This window comes from Vitis riparia, chromosome 17 (assembly GCF_004353265.1).
Source record: "Vitis riparia cultivar Riparia Gloire de Montpellier isolate 1030 chromosome 17, EGFV_Vit.rip_1.0, whole genome shotgun sequence".
Lineage (NCBI taxonomy): Eukaryota > Viridiplantae > Streptophyta > Magnoliopsida > Vitales > Vitaceae > Vitis > Vitis riparia.
Window position 1 is genome coordinate 11,689,353 of NC_048447.1, and position 11,544 is coordinate 11,700,896.

The 11,544-nt window shown below is 31.1% G+C and overlaps 1 protein-coding gene across 1 annotated transcript; it reads right to left on the bottom strand.

Moving 5' to 3' along the window:
• Positions 1–1,408: 1,408 nt before the first annotated feature.
• On the bottom strand, positions 1,409–5,990 carry LOC117904623 (chaperone protein ClpB1). The gene is made up of 8 exons (XM_034817318.1): positions 5,870–5,990; positions 3,815–4,994; positions 3,458–3,639; positions 2,724–3,346; positions 2,334–2,613; positions 2,041–2,238; positions 1,654–1,952; positions 1,409–1,617 (listed from the first exon to the last, which is right to left on the bottom strand). Coding segments are annotated over exons 2-8 (2,736 nt in total). The 5' UTR covers positions 4,968–4,994; positions 5,870–5,990; the 3' UTR covers positions 1,409–1,616.
• Positions 5,991–11,544: the final 5,554 nt, after the last annotated feature.

Here is an 11,544-nt window from a genome sequence, read left to right on the forward strand (position 1 = left end):
CTTGGGAAAACAAGGGTTGAGATCATGTTTAAATTTAATAAGATTGTGTTCACAAAGAATGATGCATTAAGACAGTAAAATCATTAACATCTTAATTTTGATTTGTTATCATCAAAACCGTGATTGACCTAACCTTGATCTAACACCTTTTTAAGATAAAATGCATTGATTTTACGCTTAGTTTTCTTTGCAATGATTTTTCATTCAATTTTTTAAAATATAAAAATGATTTAAAATTAATAACTTGGATAAGTTATAGTATTTTACAAACTGATGAAGTACAATCCTAATTTAATGTACCCATAATTTTTACATAAATTCAACCTAGAACAGTCTTGAACCTTTATGAAAACTTCCATAATACACACTTGTTTTCCTTAGCTCTTTGAAGGATTGAAAATCTTTAAATCTAATTCAAAGAGACCAAGCATAGTATTAGATCAATTACTTTTGTTCAGTAATCATCAAAATTACTTGTAGAGGAAACGATGGGCTAATATTAATATAAACAATATATGCATACAAATAATGAAACTACAACACTAAAAATAAAGAAAGTAATGGAAGAAATACTGCAAACAAAGTAATTTTATCGTGGCTCATCAGCCTATCTACATGAGTTTTTATCTTTGAAATAATCAATCTCATTTTTCATAAAAATTATCAATAATGCATAAATGATTTCTTTTCAAAAAAAAAAAAACATCCTTGAGTTTGGTAAAACTTGTTACTTATCACTTAATTAGTTAAATTGATTTTAAATTAAATTATTTTTAATTATTAATTTAAAACTTATTACTCTTTTTTCATCTGAGATTCTAATTTTCCTTTTCCTTTTCCTTTTCCACTTTCCCAAGTCACCAAACAAATCCTTTTCATATGGAATACTTGATATCATTCTTGATAGGGACTGATGATTTGAGGACTCCCATCTTACCTTCCTTGTCTCAATTCACTGGGTGCACGTTAATATGACTCAAAATGCTTACCAAACAGTCCACATCTCATTGTGGAAGTGGTTTAGACCTTGGTGGCTACCCACCTGATCGGCGTACACAACAACCCTAGAACTGTGAGTTGGTTAAAACGTGAAAACAAATCACTCCCAACCTAATGACTAATTTGTCATGAACCCTGACCTACCATGACATAATAACATCTTGAATATGGTCCCTACAATCTGAACTAGGGAATCAAGTAGCAAGGCTTTAAGTTTAGTTTAAAGAGTAATTTAATTAAAATTTAATAAAAATAAATATATCAATTTAATAATTTATAATAAATTGAATAATCCTAAATTAAAAATTAAATAATAAATTTTAAAGAAATAATTTAAGAATAATTTAATTGAACTTAAATTATTGAATTATAGGTAATTATGAAGAAAAATATTTCTTAAATTATTAAATAATAAGTAACGATGAATTATTGGTGACCAATTGATGATCTTGAAAACTTGAACTTGGTAACAAAAACAGAGCAAACCAATTACAGGTCACTGCATCTGTACACAAAAGGGAAAGATCCCCATTTTAGCATTTACAAAATTCAAATAACAAAAAAACACACCAAGCCAAACCATTCACCTTCTACTCGCAAGCCCACAAAACTTTTATTATTTCTCATGACCCCTTTCCCCAAGTGTGTACAATTTATAGATCCATCTCATCCTCTTCGTCTTCTATTTCTTCGATCTTCATCTTCTTCACTGCTTGGGCAGCATCGCTTCTTGGCCCGTTTGGGATCCGAATCAACACGTCTGACTTTTGTCCAGTGGATGCATTCACCAGCCCCCCATTGTTTTCTACTCGGTACGCCAACCCCTTTCCTGACACTCCCGCATCTATATAAACAGTTGAGTTTTCATCGATCTCCTCCCTTATGAGCATCTTTGATAGCTCAGTCACCACCTTCTTCTCCAGCCATCTCCTAATGGGTCTTGCACCGTAAACCTGACATGGAGAAAAGAATACTGTTTTAGTCACTTATGTAAAAGCAATGTACACAATTTAGAAGCTTAGAAATGGAATAAAGACTTACCGGATCATAACTCTCTGCTAGAACAACATCCAATGCTGCATCAGTCACAGCCAGAGCAATGCCCCTCTCCGCCAAGCGGCTTGCAACATCCTTCATTTGTAGCCTGGCAACCTTTCTCAGTTGGTCATGTGAGAGGGGATCAAATACCACAATTTCATCCAGCCGGTTAAGCAACTCTGGCCTGAAGTGCCTTCTCACCTATCACATACCAAAAGATGGATTAGCTTCAAGTCTTAATAAAAGACAATAGGGCATGGAAGTGAAAAAGATAGCGAAGGGCATTAGTATTTTACCTCCTGCATCACCCGGTCACGAGCATCTTGCATTGTACACTTGCCTACTAAACCCGAGAGGAGATGCTCAGCTCCAAGGTTTGAAGTCATGATGATCACTGTGTTTGTGAAGTCTACAGTGCGGCCTTGGCCATCAGTTAACCTTCCATCGTCTAAAACCTGGAGGAGGGTATTGAATACAGCGATATGTGCTTTCTCTACTTCATCGAACAGTACAACACTATAAGGCCTCCTTCTTACTGCCTCTGTGAGTTGCCCACCTTCATCATGTCCAACATATCTGAAATTTGTGACAATGGAGGAGGTAAGCAAGCATTGTGGAAACTCCATAAAACAGGCATATGACTTGAAGGGTGATGGAAGTAAATAAACAAATGATAAAACACTTACCCAGGAGGAGCCCCAATCAATCTTGAAACTGAATGCTGCTCCATGTACTCGGACATGTCAATTCTCACCAAAAGATTTTCATCATCAAAGAGCTGTTCAGCCAGGGCCTTGGCAAGCTCAGTCTTACCAACACCAGTTGGACCCAAGAAGAGGAACGAACCAGTGGGTTGTTGTGGCCTTCCTAACCCAGCCCTCGATCTCAAGACAGCCTCTGCCACAGCACTGACTGCCTGATCCTGTCCCACCACTCTCTGATGCAGCCTCTCCGCAAGCCCAATTAACCTTTCTTTATCATTTTGTCCAAGCCTAGTGACAGGGATGCCAGTCCAGCGGCTCACCACCTCAGCAATCTGCTCAGGCCCAACAGTCTCTGTTAACATCATGTTCTCATCAGTGGTTCCTTCAAGGTTTGCTATAGCAGCCTCCACTTCTTGAATTGCCCCATATCGCAAATCAGCAGCTCTGGCTAAATCATATCTTCTTTCAGCCTCTTGTAAAGCAAACATGAGCTCCTCTCTTTTCTGTTTTAGCCTGCGAAGCTCATCAATCCTTTCTTTTTCCTTTTTGTACTTCATCATCAAGGGTTGAAGCTTGTCCCTCAAGTCGTCAAGCTCTCTGCGGACCTGAAATGGTGACAAGAAGTTACATTTGAGATTAGAAAAAAATAGAAAGAATTCAAGTACGAGGCATTAACATGTGTTTAGCAACAATTCTACTGAGGACAAAATACTCACTTCAACAAGACGAGCTTTACTGGCTTTGTCCTTCTCCTTTTCAAGAGCATGAAGTTCAACTTCTAATTGCATTCTCTTCCTTTCCAAATTGTCGATTTCTTCGGGCTGGCTATCAAGTTGAACTCTCACATTGGCGCAAGCTTCATCAACCAGGTCGATTGCCTTGTCTGGCAGATGTCGGCCTATACAAAGAAAGAGCTCATTTCAATCAAAGTCCATATATATTCCTTCATGATTGAAGTAAAATCTGTACCTCAGTGACTGAATCCACCTAGAATACAGATTCCTCTCTAATGATAAAAAGTCATTAAATTTAAAAATTCATAACACAATTTCAAGCTATAATTGTATACATACCAGTGATGTATCGGCTTGATAGTTGGGCTGCAACTACAAGAGCTCGGTCCTGAATTCGAACACCATGATGCCCTTCATACCTTTCTTTCAGCCCTCGAAGAATGCTTATTGTGTCAGGGACGCTGGGCTCAGCTACATAAACTTGCTGGAACCGCCTCTCAAAAGCGGCATCTTTCTCAACATACTTTCTGTATTCCTCAAGGGTCGTTGCTCCGATACAGCGTAGCTGACCTCTGGCAAGCATGGGCTTAAACAAGTTAGCAGCATCCATAGATCCTTCAGTCCGACCAGCACCAAGAACAAGGTGAATTTCATCAATGAATAAAATCACTTTCCCTTCTGCCTCTTCCACTTCTTTCAAAACAGATTTCAACCTCTCCTCGAATTCTCCTCTATATTTTGCCCCAGCTACCAAAGCACCCATATCCAATGCTATAAGCCTCACTTCAGCGAGATTACTGGGAACGTCCCCTCTTACAATTCTCTGAGCTAATCCTTCAACAACAGCAGTCTTACCCACACCTGGTTCTCCAATAAGAACAGGGTTGTTCTTGGTCCTCCTTGAAAGAATCCTGATGACCCTCCGAATCTCTTCGTCCCGGCCAATGACAGGGTCAAGCTTTCCAGCTTGCTCAACAAGGTCACGCCCATAAGTCTTCAATGCCTGGAATGTAGTGTCCCCAGAAGCACTTTCCACCTTCTTACCTTCTTTCCCTCGAAGCTTCTCAACCTCAGATTTCACTCTAGAAGTACTAACCCCGGCTTCTTTAAGCAAATCACCAATTTGGGAATCCTCAAGAAGGCCAAGAATCAATTGATCAACTGCTAAATGGGTGTCACCACGTGACTTTTGTGAAGATTGGGCTCTTCGAACCATTTTGATTAGAGTAGTGCTTACTGGGATTTCATCTGGAGGAGGACTCTGAGTTGGGAGTTTCTTCAGAGCTTTATTAAAGACTCTTTCAACAGAGTTGGCAGCCTCATCATTTCCACCAGCACCGATTATGGCTTGCCGGAGGATGCCATTGGGATCAGTTATCAAAGCCACAGCAACGTGAAGTGGTGTGAGCTGAGCATGGCCAGAGTTCATAGCAAGCTCATGAGCCCCAGCAAGAGTCTCATTTGTCTTGTGGGTGAATTTCTCTGGATTCATTCTTTAGCTTCTTGTTACCTACAAAAACTGTAATGAAAACAAAAATGACATCAAGAACATAACAAACAAAAGCATTGAAACAGAAAAATGAAGTATAAAAGTCAATGGCACCGCTTTCTGAATTGTTTCAAGAACAACAAATAAGATCAGTCCGTCACTCTCAAAACATCTTACTTATTTTCAACTCTGTTTTGAAGAAATGGTTCTACAGAAATAGAAAAAAAAAAAACACAACTCTTTGAAGAATTTCCTACTTTCTGCTTCTTCTTTTTTGGTTATAGACAACAGAAAGCTGGTTTACAGAAGAATTTCAATAAAATTGCTGAGAAAATGTCAGAAAATCAAAGAAACCAAAATCTAGAACATCCAAGCCGAATGACTTGGATCCGACAAGAATTAAACAAAAATTGAATTCCAGAGTGAAAAACACACAGGATATAATTATAACTAGTACGCAGAATCAAAAAGAATTTACGAACAAAAATCTTGAATATCCTCTCCTCTGCTAGAAACTTATGAAACAAGGACACACAATTTTCAAAACCAACAACTCCCATAACTTTAAAATAAAATATCCACCCCTCCAATTTATCCCATCTTTCAGACATTTTCTCAACAACCACAATGTAAATGGCATCCCATTTAGCCCTCAAAGAAACCGAAATCTAACTCCAGCAAGATTCCCGCTTCCCGGCTATCACAAACACCCAAATTCCAACGACCCAAAACCCAGTCCCCCTTATTCCCAAGATCAACAACAGAAACAACACCAAAGCTCTCCAACACTTGCCATATCATTTAATTTCTCGGGAATCAAACGGAAAATCAACCGGCAAAAAAAAAAAGAAGAAGAAGAAGAAGAAGAAGAAGAAGAAGATTAAGCATTAGAGCGTATACATTACCTGTGTGAAGAACTGAAAAGAAAAGCGCTGAAGACGCTCGACTTCGTATGCGTTTGTTGTGCGAAACACTGAAATTGATTCGGAAGAACGGAGGCGATGTGGTTTTGACGAGCCATGAGAGGATTCTGGATGCCGGGTGATGGGCCTAGAAACTACTAGACGGTTGCACCACCCTCTCTATAATTTTTCATGCCACGTGTGCTGTTATTATTATTCTAAATAAAATTTTATTATATTCTTTTCCTTGTCGGTGATTTATCTTTTTTTATATATTTTTATAAATGAACATTTATTTTAAATTTGAAAAGGAGAAGCTACTAGATTGGCCCAGATTTTTATCATCCACGCGCCATCTAGAAGGCTGTGGACACGCTCCCGACTCCGCCATATAGAGAGAGTTGTATCAACGTGAAGACTGAAGACAACGTGCGGGGGAAGTGAGTTGTTTTATAACTTTTAATCCACTCACAATTGTCCCCAACTTATCATAATGCTCATCCGCATCATCGATGCCAACGAGTTTAAGATCAAAATAATTTATTTGTAAAAAAAAATGATAAGAATAGTATCCATTTGAAAATATTTGTCAAAGTAATTTTCTTTGTCCATGTAAACATCCACATGAATTTTAAGTGTAAAAAACCACCGTTGGTGACTGTGGTTTTAAAACTTACAGAAATTTCCTTAAAACCATAATTACAAACTGTGGTTTTAGAAATTTCTATTAGAACCACAGTTACTAACTGTGGTTTTAAAAGAAATCCTTAAAACCACAGTTACAAACTGTGGTTTTACAATTTCCCTTAAAACCACAGTTACTAACTGTGGTTTTACAATTATTTTTAATCTGTTCCTATTTTAATAGTGTTATAATTTTAATATTATTTTTAAAATATTTTTTTTATCAAAACAACCCAAAACCACAGTTACAAACTGTGGTTTTATAATTTCTCTTTAGTTCATATGTGAAAATATTTGTAAAACAAATAAATATTTTATTTACCATAAATATATAAATTTTTATGGGAATGCATGTAGACCAAATTATTTTCTCAAATTTTTAAGGAACATATGAAAAAATAAATAAATATATATATATATATATATATATATATATATATATATTTAAAACAGTCTTAACAAAAAAATTTGTGAAAAGTAAAGTTCTAAAATCCCATACTTTTTTACACATGAGTTCTCCTTAAAAATATTTGTGAAAATTACAACATAATTGTAATTTTGATAAAAAAAATATTTTAAAAATAATATTAAAATTACAACACCATTAAAATAGATGCGGATTGAAAATAATTGTAAAACCACAGTTACTAACTATGGTTTTATGGTTATTTTGATAAAAAATATTTTAAAAATAATATTAAAATTTTGATAAAAAATATTTTAAAAATAATATTAAAATTATAACACCATTAAAATAGGGACGGATTAAAAATAATTGTAAAACCATAGTTAGTATAAAACCACAGTTTGTAACTGTGGTTTTAAGGATACTTCTTTTAAAACCACAATTAGTAACTGTGGTTCTAAGAGAAATTGTAAAACCACAGTTTGTAAAAATATTTTTAAAATAATATTAAAATTATAACACTATTAAAATAGGGACGAATTAAAAATAATTATAAAACCACAGTTTATAACTGTGGTTTTAAGGAAATTTTTATAAGTTTTAAAACCACAGTCACCAACGGTGGTTTTTTACACTTAAAATCCATGTGGATGCTTACGTGGACAAAGAAGACCACTTTGACAAATATTTTCAAATGGATACTATTCTTATCATTTTTTTTTACAAATAAATTATTTTGGTCTTAAACTCGATGCCAACCCTTAAAAGGAATGGATTTTTTATGATTGAAAAAGCATTTCCAAATCTATAACCATTTCAAAATGTCGATGAGAAGTTGTATTTTAAAAAACAATTTTAATACAACCATTGAAGGCTTGAAGATGATTTTTCAAAAGAAAAAAGCATGTTAAAAGTGTGTTTTCAACCCGCTCATATAAAAAAAAAAATTAAATATCATATACTCGCCCGTTAAAGGTAATATTTAAGGAAATAATTTAAATTTTATAACAAGTACTTAGAAGGGTCAAAATAGTAAATAGTATCTGAAAGGTTTCAAATAATATATTTTATTAAAAATATATAAAATATTAATTATTTTTAGATAATAGTTTAAAATTGTGTGAACCTGTATTTGTCACGTGCGATGACTCATTATTTATTTATTTATTAATTTGTGAAGAATTGATTTTTTTGAAAAATACTTAAAGTCGTCACTTATTTTAATTTTAATTTTTAAAAAATAAAATAAAATAAGAAAGAAAACTTTAAGTGTAACTCCAAAAGAAAAACCAAAGTTGGGTTCGGGGTTAGGTTACCCATTAGGAAGATACGATAATGAGCCGTAGCACCCCTCTAAACTTCTCTAAACTTGTATACGTATTGCTTCTATTAAACAAATGAAGGGAATTGTGGCAATTAATTAATTAATTATGGATACAAAGAAAAATAATTAATGTACAAGTCATGGTGAAAATCAATATACATAAAAATAATGATGAAATATAATTACCAAAATATACAAAATAAATAACAAGATAATTATGTAAAATGATTTATTGAACTAAATAAAAAAAATAGTGTTCAAGAAATTTCAAAGGATTTTATTAAAAATTATTTTGAATTAATGATTTCAATTTTTTATTTTTTGTTTAAAAGTCAATTTATTTTCTCAATTTCATTTCTATTCAATTTTCAAAAAAAAAAATTATTTATATCAAAAGAATTTATTATAAAATTTCAATTTGGGTATAAAAATTATTTTTACTAGTAAAAAAATGACTTTTTACAATTTTATTTACAAAAAGTATTTCAATTTATTTTCATTTAAAAAAAGTGACTTATACAAATTATTAAAAAATATATAACTTTAAGTAAAATTTAATATTTAGAACAACTTTATTTACAAAACAATTTTTGGACAATTTTTATTAAACAAATAAATTTTTGGATTAAAATTTTTTTTTAATTCTTATATTAAGAAGCATTTTTCTGAATTTTTATTCATAAAAAAAATAAATAAAATAAATAAACTTTCTTATATTAAGAAGAATATTTTAAATTTATTTATTTATTAAAACATATTTATTGAATTATTCCTCTTATTTAAATAAAATTTCTGATTAGTTGGATAGTCAATTCTATACACATTCAATAAATATATACAAACGAATATTTACAGAAACTAATAAAAATAAAATTAAATAATAGTGGGAAATAAAAGGTGTACTCAAATAAGCTTACAATAAGTTCAATATCTTTTTACAGTTTTTTGAGTCTCATTTTCTTCCATGAAATTTCGTACTTCACATGTCATAAATTCATACTCAGCCAACGAAATTGTAGAATACGCCCATGCAAAAAAAAAAAATAGTTCAAATGTAAATATCTAGAAATGTATAAAATTCGCAATAGATATTCAAGCCCAAATTCAAATTTTAAATTAGTCCAACAAATTTCTCCAATTAAAAATGGGGTCAAATTAGCAAATATAACCCAACAAAAATATTTCACATGTCATAAGTCCTAATCTAAAATTTTCAAATTAATAGCCAAAATATAAAATTAATTAATCAAACCTAAAACATGATAAATTAAAATAAATCACATTAGGCCTAAATTTAATATCTCATAATCTAAGCCTAATTTAATATGTAAACATAAATTCACAACCAAAATCAACTCAATTTAATATGCAAACTCATGTCTAAAATATACTAAAATATTATATCATATCTAAATTAAATAATTCAAATAAGTACAACCATATAAATTATCAACTAAATCTAACTCAAATTAACAAATTTCAAATTAATTCATCAATAATAAATTAGCCCAAATTTCATGTTAATTCTTTAATAATAAATTAACCCAAATTTCATATTAATTAACAAAACTCAAATTTCATATTAATTCAATAATCCAAATCTCATAAACCATTATTATAGAAATAAAAAAAAATTAAAATAAAATAAGATTACATTAAATTTAAAAAAAAAAAACACAAAATAAACTTACACATGGAAAAAAAATAAAAATCAAAATAAAAGAAATAAAATAAAAATATAACAGAACGAGTGGAGAGAGTGGTGAGGTGAGAGATAGGTGGACGGGGTGGTCATCGGAAATGGTGCAGGCATCACGTCATCGGCAGTGGCGATGATGACGGCCGACGTGAAAGATTCACGGGCTTTTGAGAAAAAAAAAAAAGAGAAACGGGAGAAGAGGAGGGAGAGGAGGGTTGTGTGGGTGTGGAAGATGTCTCTGGAAGTGGTAGTGTGTGGGCAGGAAGAAGAGAAAGGAAGGAAGAAAAGAAAAAAAAAAAATGCCCGACTCCCCTTTAAAATGAGAAGCAAAAATGAAAAGAAAAAGCCAAAATGAGAGGAGAGAGAATTGGGAAGAAATAAGTGAGGGGGAGGTAAGGGTCTCACGTGGGGTATGGGCATGAGAGAGTAAGGGTGGGTGGGCTGGTCGGGGAAGGTAGGAAGAGAGAAAAGAGATAAAAACGAAAATGAAGGAAAGAAAAAGAAAAAATAAAAATATAATATTATAATTATAATAATAATAGTAATAGTAATAATAATATATAAACTAATAATTAAATGGTAAGTAGATCAAAAATATCACATATAATCTGGATTTAATTTTAAGAGTAAAATTAAGTTAAAAATTAATGTAAAAATAAAATTTTGATAAATTTTGGAGTTTACAAATTTTTATTTTATAAATTTAGATTCTCATTTTATGATTTTTTTTTTTTTTTTTTTTCATATGAGTGTATAGGAACACACTTTTTTTCTTTTCAAAAAATAATCTCAATACAAATTTTAACATTTAAAATCATTTATTACTAAATGCTAAAATTGTCTTTTAAAATAAAGGACCTAATAAAAGTATAAGTTTAAAATATGGGAGCTTAAATACCATTTTCAAATCTACAATACTTTATAATAATTCAAATTAAAATTATATTTTCAAATGACAACTTTTAATTTGATTCCTTTCCTTGTCATAATTTTAAAAACATATTTTTTTCAACCATCGTATTTTAAAAAAATATTTTTAAAATTATTATATATGTTTCAAAATCAAAATTCATGGTTGATTTATAGAGTTTTGATTAAAAATAATAATAATAATTCATTTTAAAAAAATTACAAACTATATCTAATTTCAAAATAATACCTAATTTAGTGTGTCTCAATTAAAATAGTAATTGGTGACTACAAATTTGACCATTTAAAAAAAAAATTAAAACTATAGTTGCAGATTTTAAGCTTAAAGTTAAAATCCAAACTAAAATTTTTTTATTGGTTCTTCGTCTGTATTACATTGTACACTTTTTTATTATGAATAAATTATTATATATTGAAATGAGAAAATAATAAATTTTAAATTTAACTTCAACTTGTATATTTCTAATATTATATATGACTTACATTATAAGTATATAAAAAATAATTAATTAATATACTTCTTTTTTCTTTTTTTTTGCAAATATGATTTCATATTTTATTTGTTTTAAATAAATATAATTTATTGTATTTAATTTATATTTGAGAAAGTAAAGGCTAATCTTAAATGAGAAAAA

Excerpts from the sequence above, each read along its gene's own strand:
- LOC117904623 (XM_034817318.1), bottom strand. The coding sequence starts at position 4,967 with ATGAATCCAGAGAAATTCACCCACAAGACAAATGAGACTCTTGCTGGG. Across the intron at positions 2,239-2,333 it reads GTGACCGGGTGATGCAGGAG|GTGAGAAGGCACTTCAGGCC; the intron begins GTAAAATACTAA and ends GGTATGTGATAG. Across the intron at positions 1,953-2,040 it reads TAGCAGAGAGTTATGATCCG|GTTTACGGTGCAAGACCCAT; the intron begins GTAAGTCTTTAT and ends TCTCCATGTCAG.